At 41.3% G+C, this 20,451-nt stretch overlaps 2 protein-coding genes across 5 annotated transcripts; one reads left to right on the forward strand and one right to left on the reverse strand.

Annotated features, from left to right (window-relative positions):
• The first annotated feature begins 5,112 nt into the window (after positions 1-5,112).
• Positions 5,113-20,249, forward strand: LOC120060881 (histone H3.3A). Of its 4 annotated transcripts, none has more exons than XM_039010294.1 (5): positions 5,113-5,275; positions 6,112-6,276; positions 6,357-6,510; positions 9,915-10,072; positions 18,225-20,249. In XM_039010294.1, the coding sequence occupies exons 2-4, from the start codon at positions 6,149-6,151 to the stop codon at positions 10,041-10,043; spliced, it is 411 nt and encodes a 136-aa protein (XP_038866222.1). In that variant the 5' UTR covers positions 5,113-5,275; positions 6,112-6,148; the 3' UTR covers positions 10,044-10,072; positions 18,225-20,249. The 4 variants fall into 4 exon arrangements, with proteins under 4 accessions (XP_038866222.1, XP_038866221.1, XP_038866219.1 ...); XM_039010293.1 differs by lacking the exon at positions 18,225-20,249 and adding an exon at positions 10,323-11,003 and having other exon boundaries at positions 5,114-5,275; XM_039010291.1 differs by lacking the exon at positions 18,225-20,249 and having other exon boundaries at positions 5,114-5,275; positions 9,915-11,003.
• LOC120060880 (sialidase-like) lies at positions 18,134-19,533 on the reverse strand. Its single transcript, XM_039010289.1, has 3 exons — positions 19,354-19,533; positions 18,495-19,247; positions 18,134-18,360 (listed from the first exon to the last, which is right to left on the reverse strand). The coding sequence occupies exons 1-3, from the start codon at positions 19,481-19,483 to the stop codon at positions 18,194-18,196; spliced, it is 1,050 nt and encodes a 349-aa protein (XP_038866217.1). The 5' UTR covers positions 19,484-19,533; the 3' UTR covers positions 18,134-18,193.
• Positions 20,250-20,451: the final 202 nt, after the last annotated feature.

A 20,451-nucleotide genomic window follows, 5' to 3' on the forward strand; every position in this document is an offset into this window, starting at 1 on the left:
ACATGAGCTGATGTCATTGCTGAAAAAGAAAAAGAGAATGCTTAGTTGCCACATTTCTATGCCACATATTTCGATCTATCATTGGTCGTATTTCTAGTCTACTGAATTTAGTGTACACTGCATGTTTATTTTTCACCTAAGCCTGGTTAAATTTGAACTTTTATTTGTCTTGCTGTAGGGGAGAGTGGGGTAAGTTCACAATCAGAATTACTCTAACAAGGGAAATATAGTAATCTTTCAACAACAACAAAAGTTGTGTACAAAACATTAAGACTGACCTGGTGAATCCAGGTGAAAGCTATGATCCGATAATGAGGTTAAATCCACTTCAATCAGTGTAGATGATGGGGAGGAGACAGGTTAAATAAGGATTTTTAAGCCTTGACATAATTGAGACGGATTGTGTATGTGTGCCATTCAGAGGGTGAATGGGCAAGACAGACTTAAGTGCCTTTGAACAGGGTATGGTAGTAGGTGCCAGGCAACCGGTTTGAGAGTGTCAAGAATTGCAACGCTGCTGGGTTTTTCACGCTCAACAGTTTTCCGTGTGTAACTCAATATTAGGAAGGTGCTCTTAATGTTTTGTACAATCAGTATATTTGAGGATGGTGTGTATCCCTGGAAATAATCAGAATTCATGTTAACATTACAGTTTTGAAATGGAGCTTGTCCACAACTTGGCAGCTTGGCACAACTTACCCCCGGGTATGGGGTATGTTGAATCGTGGGACAGGGTAAGTTAAGCTGCCTGCCTACAAATTTCTGTACTGAATTAAATATTAACACTACCTTTTTAAAACCATGTCTATCTTTATTTCCCAAACACAATTCAACACAATCGCTTTTATGTATTTTAATCATTTTAAGCATCTTTTAACACAGGCTTAACATCTAACAAACACTTCGTTTTTTAAAACACTTTTAACATACGCCATTGCCCTTTTGTTTCCTCATATCCCAGCGAAGAAAACACTAACATTTGCTCAACTTGCCATTGGCTCAACTTACCCCATGGCCATGGGGCTGAACTTAACCCAAGGCAAACATTTTGACTGTATTAGCCCACACAGCTACCAGGATGCACTTTCATGTTAGGTTTAGGACCTCATATTGAAGCGTATAGAGACCCCAACTTAAATAACAAGCCTAAAATTATCTACTTCGGTCATCATGAAACCTACAACACAATAAATTAATTTAACATGGTGAAATCAGTTTTTTTGGACCTAACTTGCTTAACACTTTTTCCATGTGATTTCTTCCTTCAGACTCCATGAAATGATGCCCTCTTCCTAAGTAGTTAGTCAAATGATGACTTTAGTGTATGGTTTCCTAGAAACAAGGGTGGCTCAATTTACCCCTTTGGCTCAACTGACCCCACTCTCCCCTACTTTCATATTTGAGTTTCTCTTTTTCCCCAATCACCAGCCAGAATACACTTTATGCCAAAAAAAAACATTAATTACGAAGTTTAACAAACCATATAGCTCTACACACAATGATTACTTAGAACAATTTACACAGTAAATTAAATAAAAAACTGTGCAGAGGCTACCTTTGGTAACATAATAAAGGTAAAATCTCCCTCTGTTTTATTATGTTACTAAACTTTATCTGTACAGTTCTTCCTGTAAATGTGTTTTTGCAACATTTTCTGTGGAAATTGTTAAAAGTTGTCCTTGTTCATATGGTTTGTTAAACTTTGAAAATGTTCTTTGGTATTCATTTTTTAAGGGAAAAATCTGTAAATCCATTACCATCTAGTAAAAAAAAAAATATTCAAGGTTGTTATGAACAACTCACATTTGAATGTACTGTTTATCATAAACAACTGGATTCTATGTATTTTTCTTATATATATATATATTTTTTTACCCCTTTTTCTCCACAATTTCATGGTATCCAATTGGTAGTTACAGTCTTGTCTCATCACTGCAACTCCCGTACGGACTCGGGAGAGGCGAAGGTCAAGAGCCATGCGTCCGAAACATGACCCAACCAAGCCGCATTGCTTCTAGACACCATGCCCGCTTAACCCGGAAGCCAGCCACACCAATGTGTCGGGGGAAACACCGTACACCTGGCGACCATGTCAGTGTGCATGTGCCGGCCTGCCACAGGAGTCGCTAGAGCGCGATGGGACAAGGACATCCCTGTCGGCCAAACCCTCCCCTAACCCGGACGACGCTGGGCCAATTGTGCGCCGCCCCATGGGTCTCCCGGTCGCAGCCGGCTGCGACAGAGCCTGGACTCAAACCAGGATCTCTAGTGGCACAGCTAGCAACTGCGATGCAGTGCCTTAGACCACTGCGCCACTCAGGAGGCACAAGCAACTGGATTCTAGAGTCTAAATTGCACCCACTCTGTTTTGGCGTAGCCTTCTGAGTAGCCAGCTCCAGCTGTTAAATGCACCAGTCCAGTCTGAAAAATGTCTTGTTATGCATTCTGACTCTAAGGGCTACAGCCTCGGAGGTTACTGGTGTGCCAATTTCTTTCTCCATCTCCCCGGGCCCTGGTGTACTAACAGTGATTTGGAAGTTGAATGCAAAACCAGAACCCTGTACTATAGAAGCGGTGGATGTTTTTGTCTGTAATCCTGCAAACTGGTGTTTCACGTCTGAGAGAGCAGTTTCTTCCCCCTCTGCTGCTGGTGCACCCTCAGGGAAGAAGTAGAAAGTGAAAGAGATGTTTCTCTGCTCTGCTTTGTTGGTACTTTTGGGCAGTGTCATTCACCCGAGGCTCAACGTCTGCTCCAAAACAATAACAGACACAAACACATGCAGAGACACAGTATTAAATCACATTACAATGCATAAGTATGTCAAGGAATTTCTTGTAATTACTTTTTGTGTCCTAACTATGACCAGTGTCTTATACTCTGTCATGATTCCCTCAGCACCAGCCATTTCCAGATGAAAACTCTGAAGACACTCCTGCTGTTAGCTCAAATGACATGTAGATTGCTGCAGAAAGATTTTGCCAAAGCTTAACATCAGGTGCATAAAGTGTCACTAGCTACAGTGACTGCAGTGAATGCATTACAGGACCTTCATGAATGATCAAAGCACTGTTTTTGCACCTTTATGGAAGTGTAGTACAGTGCCTTCAGAAAGTATTCACACCACTTGACTTTTTCCACATTTGTATGTCTTACAGTGGCATTAACATGGATTGAATTGTCATTTTTTTGTGAATGATCTACATGAAACACTGTAATTTCAAAGCGGAAGATAAATTCTAACGTTTGTAAAAAATAAATTTCAAAAAAGATATATATATATATCTACTGTATATACCGTATATGACAAATAAAACACTAATATCTTGATTTAGATAAGTATTCAACTTCCTGACTCAATACATGTTAGAATCCCCTTTGGCAGAAATTACAGCAGTGAGACTTTCTGAGTAAGTCTGTAATAGCTTTCCACACCTGAAATGTGTAACATTTGCCCTTTATTCTTTAAAAAATTATTCTTGCTCTGTTAAATTGGTTGTTGATCATTGCTTGACAACCATTTTCAGGTCTTGCCATAGATTTTCAAGCAGATTTAAGTCGAAACTCTAACTCGGCCACTCAGGAACATTCACTGTCTTCTGGGTAAGCAACTCCAGTGTAGATTTGGGCTTGTGTTTTCGGTTATTGTCCTGCTTAAAGGTGAATTAATCTCCAAGTATCTGGTGGAAAGCAGACTGAACAAGATTTTCCTCTAGGATTTTCCCTGTCCTTAGTTCCATTCCAAAAAAAATTACCTAAAAAACTCCCCAGTCCTTAAGGATTAAAACCATACCCATAACATATTGCAGCCACCACTATGCTTGAACATATGGAGAACGACACTGTAATGGGTTGTATTGGATTTGCCCCAAACATAACGCTTTGTATTCAGGACAAAAAGTTAGTTGCTTTGACACATTTTTTTGCAGTATTACTATAGTGCCTAGTTGCAAACAGGATGCATGTTTTGGATTTTTTACAATTCTGTACAGGCTTCCTTCTTTGCACTGTCAATTAGGTTAGTATTGCGGTGTAACTACAATGTTGTTGATCCATCCTCAGGTTCTCTTATCACAGCCATTAAACTCTTAACTGTTTTAAAGTCACCATTGGCCTCATGGTGAAATCTCTGAGCGGTTTCCTTCTTCTCTGGCAAATGAGTTAGGAAGGATGCTTGTATTTCTAGTGACTGGGTGTATTGATATACCATCCAAAGTGTAGTTAATAACTTCACCATGCTCAAAGGGATATTCAATGTCTGATTTGTATTTTATTTTACTCAATGTCTGCATTGAAAAACCTCCCTGGTCTTTGTGGTTGAATCTGTGTTTTTAATTCACTGCTCGACTGAGGGACCTTACAATTAAATCAAATCAAATGTTATTGGTCACATACACATGGTTAGCAGATATTAATGCAGATGTAGCAAAATGCAATTATCTGTATGTGTGGGGTACTGAGATTAGATATTTATTCAAAAATCACGTTAAACACTATTATTGCACACAGACTTGTTAAGCAAATGTTTACACCTGAATTTATTTAGGTTTGCCATAACAAAGGGGTTGAATAGGTATTGACATTTCAGCTACTAATTTTTTTAAATGAATTTCAAACATTTCGAGAAACATAATTCCACTTTGACATTATGGGGTATAGTGTGAACAAATGTGGAAAAAGTCCAGAGGTGTGAATACTTTCTGAAGGCTTTGAAAAATGCACAATGCTATTTCAAGCAGCCAAATTACTACTATGTGTCAGTCTTTCTTCGATAGGAATGCATCGACCTTTTTACACGTTTTCGTTATTCCCGACCAGTAAAAGTTTCCAAATTCTTTTGTTTCCACTATTCAGATTTTTGTTGCTGGTCGATGCATTCCTATCGAAGAAAGACTGACACATAGTAGTAATTTGGCTGCTTGAAATAGCATTGTGTATTTTCTATATAGAAAATGAACCACAGAGTATTATATTTATTAAACTACTTTATCATAGAAATCTCATATTTAGCTTGGAAATGCCTTTTAGAAATGTGATTCAATTTGTAAACAAGCCTCGGCGTCGTAGTGCGTCATTTTGGTTTGACCAATACATATGCGTTTTGCTGGTGTTTGTGGGCAGGTCTACAAATTAGACGTCAAGAAAAGTATAAATACAAATACGATTTCTTGTTCAAAATTCTACGGAACTGTAAAAGGAACGGTGTATTTGTCATCTAAGAACATTGTAGTAGTTGTTTTGTTCTCAGATAAGATTTTACTAAGCTAAATACACTAGGTAAGTGTTTTGTGGTTGTTCATTTGAAATGTAGTTAGCCCAGGCTATTTTTATCCGTTGTTGGTAGTTAACTAACGTCGAGCGTTAGCTTAAAACAGGTGGTTTGCGTGGGCACTAGCTTGTCAACTTGGCTTATTTAGCTATCCGAGTTAACTAGCTACTGTAGGTAACTTAAATAAACCAGGCCTCACAGGCGATTTTGAAATGCTGCATGGCTAGCTAAGGTGGCTAACGTTATATTGAAGATAACGAGGTTGCAACCTCGTTACGGTGACTTGAATAACGTTAACGGCGTTAGTGTAGACAGTTGAACTATTGTTAACATTTGCTAGGTAACGAACGAGTGTCCGCCTTGTTTAGCCTTTCTCAATTTTAGTGTTTAGCTTGTTACTTATTTGGATGTTAATACTAACAGTACCTAGTTGGTTGTTACCCCCATCTTGGTTCTAAAATCGGACGTAGCTAGCTACCTAACGTTAAATTGTCTGCAAGTGCGTGATAGAATAATGCTACTTTCAGTTGAACCGCCATACCGGTTTAGAAAGCTGTCGCCCTGTGTCCAATATGTTTAAACATCCTGTGTTGCTAGCTAGCCGACTGGGGTCTCGGCTAACTTCTTGGCGCCTTTAGCCGTATGAAACTAGTAGTAGCCTTTTGGCATTTTTTTTTTATGGTGTAACGTTAGTTGCATGCCTGCTGATATAGGTATCACCATTTATTTGGCTGTCTAATGCAACCACTACGACTGGTTTCAAAACTCGATATTTTAAATGTGCTGGCCATCAGTAACCTTGTTTATTGAGTAGTGACGCCACGTGGTTTCTTGTGCATTTTAGAATTTCACCTATTTTCAGATAAGTCTACAAGTGAGCTATGGCACGTACCAAACAGACCGCCCGTAAATCCACTGGTGGAAAAGCACCCAGGAAACAACTGGCCACAAAGGCTGCAAGGAAAAGTGCGCCATCTACTGGCGGTGTGAAGAAACCTCACCGATACAGGTAACGCTTCTCACCTGGACCATAATCAATTTGCTGCAACAGGACACTTCTTGGCATGTGTACTGACTGTGTGTGTGTAGGCCGGGCACAGTGGCTCTGAGAGAAATTCGTCGGTACCAGAAATCCACTGAGCTGCTGATCAGGAAACTGCCTTTTCAGCGGCTGGTCCGTGAGATTGCCCAGGACTTCAAGACAGACCTCCGCTTCCAGAGTGCTGCCATTGGTGCTCTGCAGGCAAGTTAACCAAAGGATTTGAGTTGAAACGGGTTGATTTATGGATAGGTGTAGTCCAGGGTTTCTGTTTTTGCCCAAAAGCCTGTTGCAGCTGAAAACAGAACTAAACAAATTGCTAAATAGTGCTTTTATTCTTTGCTGGCAATACCAGTTGATTGAAATGCATTTGACTTATGCTTATTGGTCTATATTTACTATAGGTTAATTTGCAGAATTATTTTGGATTAAATTGGCCTGTATTTTCTTTGTAATGGATCTAAAGAACAGTATACAGAGCATATTTTGCGCTGGATTTCTTGCATATCCTAAGTTGGTTGCTGCTGGAGTACAATATAATTTAAAAAACTAGTCATTGCACAACAATTCTAAGTGCTATTGTGCGTTGAACAGTTTTGGTGCGCAACTAAAGAGAATATATTTCTCAACTGGCAAATGAAGTGTGCCTCCCATTCAATTACATGCTCCCATTCAAGTAAATGCTATCAGCCCATCACCCACCACCATTTCTCAAGACACTTATCTTGCTTCAAAGTAGCCTATAGGCATAATCTGACCGTGGCTGCAATAATTTTATCAGTTTCAAGGTTGGGGAAAGCTAGCAATGTATCTTTACATTTCCTACTTTTTAAGTGCAGTTAGGATCTTCATATGTGCAGTTATGTTTTCTTTCTCAATCAGTCATGTTAATCATAAACCTGAGTTCAAATGATAGAAATCTGAAAGTTAAGCAAACTGTGACATCACCAACCTCTGCCATATGGACACAGATACTAGAGGTCGACTGATTATTGGACCAAAAAAGCTGATGCAGACTGATTTATTTGTAATAATGACCATTACAACAGTACTGAATTAACACTTATTTTAACGCAATATAATACAGCAATAAAATCTATTTAGTCTCAAATAAATAATGCAAAAAGTGTTGGAGAAAGTAAAAGTGCAATATGTGCCATGTAAAAAAAAAAAGCTAATGTTTAAATTCCTTGCTCAGAACATGCGAACATATGAAAGCTGGTGGTTCCTTTTAACATGAGTCTTCAATATTCCCAGGTAAGAAGTTGTAGATATTATAGGACTATACCGTTTTGTATTTCATATACCTTTGACTATTGGCTGTTCTTATTGGCACTATAGTATTGCTAGCCTAATCTCGGAAGTTGATAGGCTTGAAGTCATAAACAGCGCTGTGCATCAAGCATTGCTAAGAGCTGTTGCAAACGTATTTAAGTGCTGTTTGAATGCTTACGAATGCGCAGACTGCTCTATCAAATCATAGACTTAATTATAATATAGTTAACACACAGAAATACGAGCCTTTGGTCATTAATATGGTCAAATCCGGAAACTATCATTTCAAAAACAAAACGTTTGTTCTTTCAGGGAAATACGGAACCGTTCTGTACTTAATCGAATGGATGGCATCCCTAAGTCTAAATATTGCTGTTACATTGCACAACCTTCAATGTCATAATTATGTGAAATTGTGGCAAATTAATTACGGTGTTAGGAAGAAATGGTCTTCACACAGTTCACAACGAGCCAGGCGGCCCAAACTGCTGCATATACCCTGACTCTGCTTGCACTGAACGCAAGAGAAGTGACAATTTCCCTAGTTAATATTGCCTGCTAACATGAATTTCTTAACTAAATATGCATGTTTCAAAAAATATATACTTGTGTATTGATTTTAAGACATGCATTGATTATGGTTAGATACATTCGTGCAACGGCAGTGCTTTTTTTCATGACTGAGCTTGTTAAATCATCACCCTTTTGGCGGCGTACGCTGTGATTCAATGATAAATTAACATGCATTGATTATTTTCAACGCAGGGCAAGCTAGTTGAACTAGTAATATCATCAACCATGTGTAGTTAACTAGTGATTATGGTAATTTTTAATGCTAGCTAGCAACTTACCGTGGCTCGTTGCTGCACTCGCGTAACAGGTGGTCAGCCTGCCACGCAGTCTCCTCGTGGAGTGCAATGTAATCGGCGTCCAAAAATGTTTATGAAAACTTAATCGGGGTCGACCTCTAACAGATGCATTGATCCATTGGCAGCTAAATGAGTGCACAGAACTCGTAGCCTCTAACTTCTCTTGCGCTTTCACGCTGAGGTCTGATTATTGATGGCGGTTGTTGAAAATATTTTTCTAATAGGTTACTGTGGAACTAGTTTTAGTAACATATAATTCGCAGTGGATGTTCCTCTTTCCTACATTTCCACACAGCAGGCCAGGTACTTCTATGCATGCTCAGGCACTCATGCTTCCTCAACATTATCAGGACTGAGAAACCAGACTTGCTCATTACTCACATGGAGCACTCCAAACAAAAGACAATGAGAAATTGACAAATCTCATAAATGATTATGAAATAAACCAAAACTCACAAGTGTAGAAGGTTGTAAACTCTGCAAACAGTGTTTCTACTCAATGAGAACAGTAAAATGACAAATGCATGCATTAACAGAAATTGTAACCAAATGACAGCTTAACAGTACATTTACTAAAATCAAAGGGCAAACAATTTACACTGAATTGGCGGGAGACAGCTGAGCAATTCTGTAGAGACTCGACCATCTTCGCCACACACCCCTCCCCTTGTCCCAACATTTTGAAATTCTACTCCAGACAGCTTCACACATTTTAGCTTTTCACCACAGCCGTAACTCAATCAGCTAGGTCTTAATGCCCTGCGTTTACCAAATTGCAGATTTACCAAATAGGCATCGGCCTACGTGCTTGATTTTGAAATGATCCACAACAACAAAAGATGCAAAATGATCCTCAGTTCCTCTTTGGCCAAGTCATGCTTTCTGGTGAAGTGTGTCGAATGGTCTTGTTCCTCTATAGACAAGTACTTTTGACATTTATTTCCATTCCCTTTTGGGCCCACCCCATGCCGTTAATCCCATTCTATTGGTTTTCATATTTACTTTATTTCGTTGTCCAGAAGCAAAAGGTACAATCCTAGTCATATTAGCAACCCATCCACGTTGAATCTTTAGATTCCCCTGCTTTCTAACTTGACAATGCCGTTTTATTGGTTGCTGCGATAAATGCGTTGCTTTTTCTGTTAAAAGATGCATTGCTATATTCTGAGCACTGTGGGTGGATGCCCTAATAGATGCCCGTACGTGTCCAGTAAATTACTCTTTCTCTGTCACGTTGTCTGGAAACTTATTCTATTTTTCTTTTTCCCCTAATGGAAACCTTGGTTCAGTCCCATTGGCTGTTGCTCTAACATGGGTAGACAACCCAGGCAGTGGTGTGCCAGAGTAGCCTTAGTCCCAATTATGCGGCAGGTAAATGATGACTTGGTTAGCTGCTGCTGCCCTTAAGTTAATATATACTGATGCCAATAGATTCTGATTATGGGCTTTTCTCTCCCCATACAGGAAGCCAGTGAGGCATACCTTGTTGGCCTGTTTGAGGACACCAACCTGTGTGCCATCCATGCCAAGAGGGTCACCATCATGCCCAAAGACATCCAGCTGGCCAGGCGAATCCGAGGCGAGCGTGCATAATATGAACACTTTGAACTCTTCGAGGGAAGGTGGGTGGGGTGTTCAACCATAAATTACTATGCAGGACAAAAATGTTCAAATGCAACAATTTCATTGCTTTTACTGAGTTCATAAGGCAATCAGTCAATTTAAATACATTAATTAATCCCTAATCTATAGATTTCATATGACTGGGTACAATGGTTGGTCACAAATACCTTAGAATGGGACTCAGGATCTCATCAGTTTTGAGCATTCAAATTGCCATTGATAAAATGCAATTGTTTCCATTGTCTGTAGCTTATGCCTGCCCATACATAACCTCACCATGGGGCACTCTGTTCACAACACGGACATCAGCAATGGTTGAGGCCGGTTGGACGTGCTACCAAATTCTCTTAAACAATGTTGGATGCGGCTTATCGTAGAGAAATTAACATTCAATTCTCTGGCAATAGCTCTGGTGGACATTCCTGCAGTCAGAATGCCAATTTCATGCTCGCCCAACTTGAGACATCTGGCATTGACAACTAAGCATTTTAGATTGGCCTTTGTCCCCAGCACAAGGTGCCCCTGTGTAATGATCATGCTGTTTAATCAGCTTCTTGATATGCCACCTGTCAGGTGCATGGATTACCTTGGAAAATGAGAAATGCTCACTAATGGGGATGTAAAACAATTTGTGCACAAAGTTTAAGATTTTTGTGTAAAATATCTTATTTTATTTCAGCTCAAACTTGGGACCAAATTGTTATTTTTGTTCAGTGTATGTAGTAATTTTTGTATGGTCTCATTAGTAGAATAAAAGCTTGGGATTTATAGTACATGAGTAGCAAGTTTCATGCAAAAACATTCTTAATCTTTTCTCAGGTTTTGAAACTATTTTTTAAAAATTGTTAGTTTATGTTTTTAGGTCATCTTAATGTAGTATGCATATCACATTATGGCCATTTTGTTGTAAATAAACTTTCCACTACCTCACTTGGACTACATTCTTTTTGTTGGTTTAAGACCCTCATTTATGCATATTCTGGGCTGAGCTATACTTTCTTAGCCATGGCTGAGGCAAAATTGACTATGCCCAGGATTGGCATTTGTTGGTTAAAGTGAGACAATATGTTAAGTACAAGGCTCTGCATTAACATTTTAAAACCAAGAGTCTACAAGGCATTGCTTCAAATACACATCCAAAGACTACATCTTCTGCAAAATTACATCTATAATTCATATTGTACACAACTTGGTTTCACCATATGCTTATGACTACTTGCCTAAAGGTTGGATGGAAACATGGTTAGTGTTACCTTTCCTAAACACAATTGACAATGTTGTGTGAGGTTCATAGTCTAAATCTTGGATAGTTAACATTTTGAATGACAATTGCATTTTGCTCCTTAATTATTGAACCTCGGCACTTACAGGTGGATGGACAGAGCATTAATACCTCATGCTCAATGCTCATCGACATGGAAGCATACACAAATTGTGCATTCCATAGACATTGCCTAACCTAGCTAAAATTACCTCAAATTAGACTTTCAGTTACACAATATTAGCTAGATTTGCTTTGTTCTTCATCCAAGAGTAAGCCAGGTAAATGTTCATATTCCTCTCAAGCTGTCCAATGTCTCTCGCCCGTCACTGCACACCACAGCAAGAAGCTCACCCCAAAGAGACTGATGGAGGACTTTCCACCACGGCCGCTGATATTTGCGTCCAAGGGACTGGTCTACATTCTAAGTCTTGTGACTGGCTTTGCTGGTACTGAACTTGATGGGATGACTGGGCTCCTCACCGTCCTAATCTGCTGTTTTTGACTTAGCCAGCCTCTGGGAGGTCAGGGAGAGGGTCCGTGCATGGTTTAATAAAATAAAAATAAATAAAAAAGGCCAGGTGTAACAGTAACAACATATCAATAAATGGCATTGAACAGAATGCCACTCCCCACCCTTAAATTTCCCCCCATGTAGTGATTTACTGATCGCTACGTTGAGAAAAAACATACTTTCTATGATAGATGTGATTGTCCAGATGTGGTTGCACTGGATAAGAGCGTCTGCCAAATGACTAATGTACTATTTTAGGAGCTGGGCGTCTAGGTTTTTTTTGGCAACCTACAGAAAGCTCTTTCGCAATGTATTTTATCCCCCATTTTCATGTTTGAAAAGGCTTCAGATATGCAGCTACTCAGGATCTTGGAGGCATGTAGCCTAACGTAAACTCACATCGCCTTGGTCCGTACAATTGCCCTCATTTTAGCACCCCAAAAACGTAATACTTCCAGATCAACTGTAATGTCAATACCATTGTAAAGCACATTCTCCCCTTTCCAACATTATCAATTACATGACCTAAACGCTGCACGTTTCTGCATTATTCAAGCAGGCAATGAGCCCCGTTGGGTCTTTTTAAAAATGGCGGGTGGGGAAGAGAAACTAATGCGTGATAGTGAGAAGGGGAGATGTTGTGTGGGAAAATTGCATTTTTTCACTCGATCTGTCCAACTTATCGCTTCTAAAATGTAAATGAAACACAAAGAGTTTATATAATGTGTCATTACATACCTATTTGATTCGGGTTTTTAGGGCGGTGCTAAAGTGATCTTAGAAGTAAACGGCTTTGAGAATGATGATCGCGTGCAATGATGACGCAAAAAATGACTAGGTATCCACCCTTACCCCCGTCACTGTCCATTTCTTGTTTTTAAACAGAAGTGCTACACCTGGTGGAGAGAGATTGTGAGACAGATAGTTGCTTTATGAGTGCTGTACATTACGACATGACACGTCACGATGTAACGGAGGGTCCGTTTTTTTTCAACTCTTCTCCAATACTATAGAGCCATTACCATGTCGATCAACGCTTTAATAGAAACCTAGTTCACACCCCTGATTTTGAAGTCAACAGTCGCTACAGTCCCATTAGTTTTCTTTGTAGCCTCGTTTGAATGTTGCGGTTGAGCACATTTGTACTGAATGGGGTGAGTTTACGTTAGTGGTTAGAGCGTTGGGCCACTAACCGAATGATTGCTAAATCGAATCCCTGAGCTGTCCTGGTAAACATGTTTTTCCCCTGAACAAGGCAGCACTGTTCTTAGTCTGTCATTGTAAATAAGAATTTGTTCTTAACTGACTTGCCTAGTTCAATAAAAAAAAAATGACCGTAGGAAATGTAGCTAGCAAGCTATCGCTGTTAGCTAATGTGTGAGTCAGTCACTTCTGGTTGGTCACGTGGGGTGCAGGAAGGTCGAAGAGCCCCTTAATCTAAAAGGTAAAATAACCAGTGTCACTGAACACTGAGTGATGGTTTTAAAACCTGAACCAAATGTGTACACCTTTGCTAGCTTGGTTTCAGTCAGGTTTGTTTGATTCACTGAACTACTCTGTCCATGATGAAACTGAACTGTATAGCTAGCCGCCTCAACGCAACTCCTGGCGTTTAGTTTAATTGAGTACTGCGTAGGTACCTGTATATTTATCATGTTGTACATGCCTCTGCATTGTCTTGGTAACAAATCCCAATCTCACGATACAGATAAGTGTGACAACTTAGATAAAACACGTCCTACTCTCGACATCGTGAAGAATGGCCATCACAGGTCAAAATTCTCAGTTCGAAGCAGATTATGTAACATTTCGTTGTGTAGCTTTGACGAACACAATTCAGTTAACGAGAAAATGATTCCTAAACATTCGACAGGAAGATAGTTGAGGCATTTTAATTTTACAGTATCAGATGCTGCCAATATATTTAAACAAAACTAGAATATCTTTTTTACATTTAATCTATGGTGGATGTCAAATTCTTAGGATAAACAATGCAAGATACCGTGCTTGCATATAATATTGCCTCTATTGGAATTGCAAGAGCAGTCAGACAATTAGGTAGCCTATTGTCATACTTAAAACCAGTGCTTAATTTGTAAATCGGAAGGTGCCAGAACAAGTAAGCAAGCAGGGTGACTTGGTACCAGAACGCATGGGAGACGTGTTATGTTAGAATTGCAAGCAAATCATAGCATTTGTGTTGTGGCATAGAGCAGCATAGTAGAGCCACTTATAGGAGTTGCACACATGGGGAACATTTTTAGTAGCCTAGGATCCTGGATAAATGGGCCCTTTTTATAAAAGCATTTCATGCAATTCTGTGTCATTTTACATGACTGGAAACTTTGGCAGAGTATTTTTTTATACTGCACAAATTATCAAAATGACAAACTGAGAATCTTGAGATCAATATAAACGACCTTGTCTTGAATCCAATAACAGCGAAGGCTCCTGAGGGGAGGACCATCCTCAATGAATTTCATAAAAATAGTCAAACATGAAAAAATATGATTTTTAGCTAAATCTATACTAAATATGTTCACGTCCCCAAATAATTGATTAAAACACAGTCTTGCAATGACTGTCTACAGTAGCCTCAACAGCACTCTAAGGTAGCACAATGGTGTAGCTGGAGGACAGCTGGTTTCTGTCTTCTAGGTACATTGACTTCAATACAAAACCTAGTAGGCTCATGGTTCTCACCCCTTCCCATAGAATTGCACAGTAATTATGATAGGTTGGAGGACGTCCTCCAACCTAACAGAGCAGATTGTCCACCCAATCAAAGGATCAGAGAATGAATCTAGTACTGAAAGCATAAGCTACAGCTAGCTAGCACTGCAGTACATAAAATGTGGTGAGTAGTTGACTCCGAGAAAGACAATAGTTGAACAGTTTTGAACAAGTTAATTTTTGAAGAAATATATGAGAGAGACCGTTAGCTAGCTATATTTCTTGGTACAGTGCCTTCGGAAAGTATTCAGACGTCTTGACTTTTTCCACATTTTGTTACGTTACAGCCTTATTCGAATATGGATTAAATGCATTTTTTCCTACACCCAATACCCCATAATGACAAAGCGCAACGTTTTTTTAGAAATGTTTAGAAACGTATTAAAAGTATTCAGACCTCTTGCAACTTGAAATTGAGCTCAGATGCATCCTGATTTCATTGATCATCCTTCAGATGTTTCTACAACTTGGAATCCACCTGTGGTAAATTCAATTGATTGAACATGATTTGGAAAGGCGCACACCTTTCTATAAGGTCCCACAGTTGACAGTGCATGTCAGAGCAAAAACCAAGCCATGAAGACGAAGGAATTGTCTGTAGAGCTCCGAGACAGGACTGTGTCGAGGCACAGATCTGGGGAAGGGTACCAAAACATTCTGCAACATTGAAGGTCCCGAAGAACACAGCGGCCTCCATCATTCTTAAATGGAAGAAGTTTGGAACAACCAAGACTCTTTCTAAAGCTGTCCGTCTGGCCAAACTAAGCAATCGGGGGAGAAGGGCCTTGGTCAGGGAGGTGACCAAGAACCCGATGGTCACTCTGACAGAGCTCTAGAGTTCCTCTGTGGAGATGGGAGAACCTTCCAGAAGGACAGCCATCTGCAGCACTCCACCATTCAGGCCTTTATGGTAGAGTGGCCAGACGGAAGCCACTCCTCAGTAAAAGGCACATGACAGCCCGCTTGGAGTTTGCCGAAAGGCACCTAAAGACTCTCAGACCATGGAAAACAAGATAATCTGGTCTGATGAAACAAAGATTGAGCTATTTGGCCTGAATGCCAAGCGTTATATCCGGAGGAAAACTGGCACCATCCCTACAGTGAAGCTCAGTGGTGGCAGCATCATGCTGTGGGGATGTTTTTCAGCGGCAGGGACTGGGAAACTAGTCAGGATCAAGGCAAAGATGAACGGTGCAAACCTGCTCCAGAGCGCTCAGGACCTCAGACTGGGGTGAAGGTTCACCTTCCCACAGGACAACGACCCTTAGCAAACAGCCAAGTCAACGCAGGCGTGTCTCTGGAGAGACCTGAAAATATCTGTGCAGCAACGCTCCCCATCCAACCTGACAGAGCTTGAGAGGATCTGCAAAGAAGAATGGGAGGAACTCTGTGCCAAGCGTGTAGCCTCATTCCCAAGAAGACTCAAGGCTGTAATCGCTGCCAAAGTACTTATGTAAATGTGATGTCAGTTTTCTATTTAATACATTCGCAAATATGTCTAAACCTGTTTTTGCTTTGCCATTATGGGGTATTGTGTGTCTATTGATGAGATTATTATAAAAAAAAAAAAAAAAAATACATATTAGAATAAGGCTGTAATGTGAAAAAGTCAAGGGGTCTGAATACTTTATGAATGCACTGTATATAAATATTTGCGCATAAGTGTTTCCACCGACACTTCTATCATCATTCATTTTACTGACAAAAAATACCAACGTGTCTAGCATATTTTGTTTTTTTCAACATTTCGAAAGTTGAACGAGAAATGTTCTGTTTCCCATCAGGCCTGTCATGACATTTTTTATCTGACATGTACTTCAGGGACATATCAAAATTTGCTGGGTGGGAGGGGCTGGTCCAACTCAAGGTGGCATAAAAAATGCACTGCCCTTCTCAAAGTAAAACATATTTTGACATGACATTCCCCTTATACTGTAAAAGAATTTGAACAAATTGCAATTTTTTCATAACCATCGTTGTAGGCCAATTTTGAACGAAGAGCCATTTGGGAGCCAAATGAACAGCTCTTACGGAGCCAAATATCTACAGTCTATTCCAGTGTTTCTCAATTCTGGTTCTGGGGATATGTATTTTGGTTTTTGCACAAGCAATCACACACTCCACTCAACTAGTCAACTCCTGTATTTTACATACTTTGGGAAAAGTGTGTAGAATCTGGACCAGTGGAGTCTGCTGAGGGGAGGACTGCTCATAATAATGGCTGGAACTGAGCGAATGGAATCAAACACATGGAAACCATATATTTTATACCATTCCATTTATTCTGTTCCAGCCATTACGACAAGCCTGTCCTCAACTAAGGTGCCACCAACCACCTGTGATTTGGACATACCTTACGATTGCAACTCTGTAGTTAAGTAGTCCTGCTTATGGCTTTACAAAATATACACCTACATTTTACAATATCACTGATTTCCAATGGAAGAACTCAAGAAGAGATGGGACTTTCTCAACTCAATATACAAGATATACAAATAATACATAATCTGAAGAAAAGACTAAGAGACAAAAATGGGTCATGGACAAGCTGCAGTTTTTATACCCGCACACAAAACACAGCATCAAGGTACAGTAATTGGCTACAGGTTACACAAAATAACATGCAGTGCCTCATGACATTTTACCTCAATGGGTCAAAATGCATAGTTTGTGTCTCGCAATTAACAGAGAGGTCCATCGTCAGAAGATTATTATCCGGGTGACAGCAATGACGGTGGTGGTGAGGTGCTGTCAGAGGTGGTGGTCCCACTGGATGATGTAGATTATTTTGATGGTTAGGAGACTGGTAAAACAAAACTCAACACTGCCGTTTAGAATAAGAAAATATGTAAGCAGCTGCCGAGGACCAGCCCGTAAAGAGGATGACAGTGTGTGACAACTCACAAAGACACAGAGGAGGAGGAACTATCTAACACCCAGGGAGAGAGAACGAGTGACCTCAGTCGAACACAGAAAGAGGAGGTGGAAGAGGCGTTGGATAGAGGAGGAGGTTACCCCAGAGGCAATTCCTCCTGTTCATGTGAGCAAGAAAGAGCAGAAGGCTTCTGATCAGCCAAATGGCAGGCAGAGGGAGAGGTCATAGTGATTCACACCCACAGAGAGAAAGACAACCCACACAACCTCTTGGTTGAGATGAACCACACAGAGGTAGAGGCAGAGGGCCTTCAGGGCTAGCCAGTCAGCCTGCCTGCTCTGATCCTCAAGTCAATTGTATTTAAATTCATGTTCATTAAAGATTTTTATTCAAGAATTTAAAAGTCCCATTTACTTAATGATAATTTTTCACTGTGTTCAACCCTCAAGAACCAGGGTGAGTCTGGGTCGCCCTTTTACTGGGCAAACACAACTTGCATATCGTCATAGACTAGGCCGAAACGTTAATCTTTTAACCTTGCTTGAATAAAACAATGCATAAAATTGGCATGTTTCCCAGGTATTTACATAACCTACTCCACACTTGCAAAGTGAAAGTTTATAGAAAAGTTCTGAAATTAAGTAGTAAACAGAAGAAAAGCAGAATTGAGTCCAATTATAATGCAAATAATTTAATGGTCTATGGTTCAATCCCATTTCTGAATGTCTGATGAATAATTAATATTGTTCCTCCTCTTCCTTGTGGCAGGCGCAGCAGCACACTGCCCTCCAAAGCCTGCAAAAAAATCGCCGGACTGCCCCTTTCCTAGCTCTGCATGGAACATCCAGTGTCACGTCCTTGGTGACGTGTTGAGTGACATCCGGGATGACCACAGCAACATCCTCTGGAAAGGGAAAAAAGAGGAACAGAATGTAAACAAATGCAAACCGTAGGTTCTAAACACTGGCCAGTTGAAAGGTTCTAGTAAGATGTGATGACATACGGCACCTGTCAGAGTGCTCTCTAAGTGTTACTCACCTGCTTGGATGTCAGCTGGCAGAGTGGCGAAGACGGCCATCGTGAGAGTCCTTTCTTCAGGTGTGACGTCCAAAACCTCCAAGAGGGAAGAGATGGGCTCTGCCTCTGTGTAAGTGGTGATGTCTTTAACCTCCAGGTGGGAAGATGCCGGGTCTGCCTCTGTGTTAGGGGTGATGTCTTTAACCTCCAGGCTGGAAGATGCAGGGTCTGCCTCTATGTTAGGGGTGGTGTCCACAACCTCCAGGTGGGAAGAAGCCTGGTCTGCCTCTGTGTTAGGGGTGATGTCTTTAACCTCCAGGCTGGAAGATGCAGGGTCTGCCTCTATGTTAGGGGTGGTGTCCACAACCTCCAGGTGGGAAGAAGCTTGGTCTTCCTCTGTGTTAGGGGTGATGTCCACAACATCCAGGTGGGAAGAAGCCTGGTCTGCCTCTGTGTTAGGGGTGATGTCTTTAACCTCCAGGCTGGAAGATGCAGGGTCTGCCTCTATGTTAGGGGTGGTGTCCACAACCTCCAGGTGGGAAGAAGCCTGGTCTTCCTCTGTATTAAGGGTGATGTCCACAACCTCCAGGTGGGAAGAAGCCTGGTCTGCCTCTGTGTTAGGGGTGATGTCTTTGACCTCCAGGCTGGAAGATGCAGGGTCTGCCTCTATGTTAGGGGTGGTGTCCACAACCTCCAGGTGGGAAGAAGCCTGGTCTGCCTCTATGTTAGGGGTGATGTCCACAACCTCCAGGTGGGAGGAAGCCGGGTCTGCGTCTGTTATGGGTGACAACAACAATCCTTATGAGCTCTACTACTACAAGGCACCAAGATGTCATCACAACAGGCATCTGTCAGAATGCTCTCTATCATTGCTACTCACCTGCTTGGATGTCAGCTGGTAGTGTGGTGGAGACGGCCACTGCGAGGACAGGGGGGACTGGTAGGGTGGCTGCAGGGGGCTGGAAGCAGCTCTGCACCTCGTCCGCCACAAAGGCACAGACAGAGCTCATATAAAAAGGGCTCTGGAGGTCATCCGTGGAGAAGGACTGACTGATTTTCCCGAGGATCGACCGCACAGAGTCAAAAGCAGCAGCCCGGGAGAAAGGGATGTGAGGGGAAGGGTCCTTTAACATGCAGGAGAGCTTCTCCACTACAGCCGCCACCATGCCCACGGCCATCCCGCTTACAAGGATTGGGTGCTCTGAATGGCCTTCCTCTGGCTGAAGCCACAGGGCCAGGAGGAGCCTGGGCACCACCTCCACCACCACCTGAGATGGGCTGAGCAGGTTGCTACGGGGCTCATTGGACTGCTCGCCCAGAATGCTCCTCACAGCTCTCTCCACGATGCTGTGGACCTTAGGATCGCTGAAATCAACAAAAAGGAGAAGACAAAGCTAAACGATGTGCAATGTTCTCACATAGAACACTGTCTTAGTCTGTTTCTGCGTAGTTCCAGATGTGTAGATAAATGGATCAAGTCATATGCAGGGCAGTACATGGAACTCACGTCAGCTGGCGAGGTGGAGTGCATGGAGCGACGGAGCTTGCAGAAAGCCTCGTGCTCTATGTTCATCATTTTTAGGCAAGTGTTTACTTCCCAGGCCTGCAGTATGAAACAGGGAGTCCCATTAGTGTAATTTCACAACAGATCTATCCTGCTGTGCTAACTAGTTGTTGAAAGGCTAGTAAAGAGCTCACTAACTTGTAGTATGTCTCTAACTCTCATTCTCTTACCAGCCGAGCGAGGTCGTTTCCCTCCTCCAGGGTTTCCTTCCACACCCTTCAAATAAAATACAGAGCAATTCAACTTTCCTGGCTTCTGATTTTTCTGTTGTTTATTTTACCCACACCTCCCGGAGTGCTGCTGGTGGCAGGGAATGGCAGTGAAGGTGAGTGCTGACGTGATACTCACCTCTCCCTAAGGGATTTTTTGCCCTGAGACACCAGCCAGTTGCTCATGTGCTCCGTGGTGACATGG

The sequence above is a fragment of the Salvelinus namaycush genome, chromosome 16 (genome assembly GCF_016432855.1).
Source record: "Salvelinus namaycush isolate Seneca chromosome 16, SaNama_1.0, whole genome shotgun sequence".
In the NCBI taxonomy this organism is placed as follows: Eukaryota; Metazoa; Chordata; class Actinopteri; order Salmoniformes; family Salmonidae; genus Salvelinus; species Salvelinus namaycush.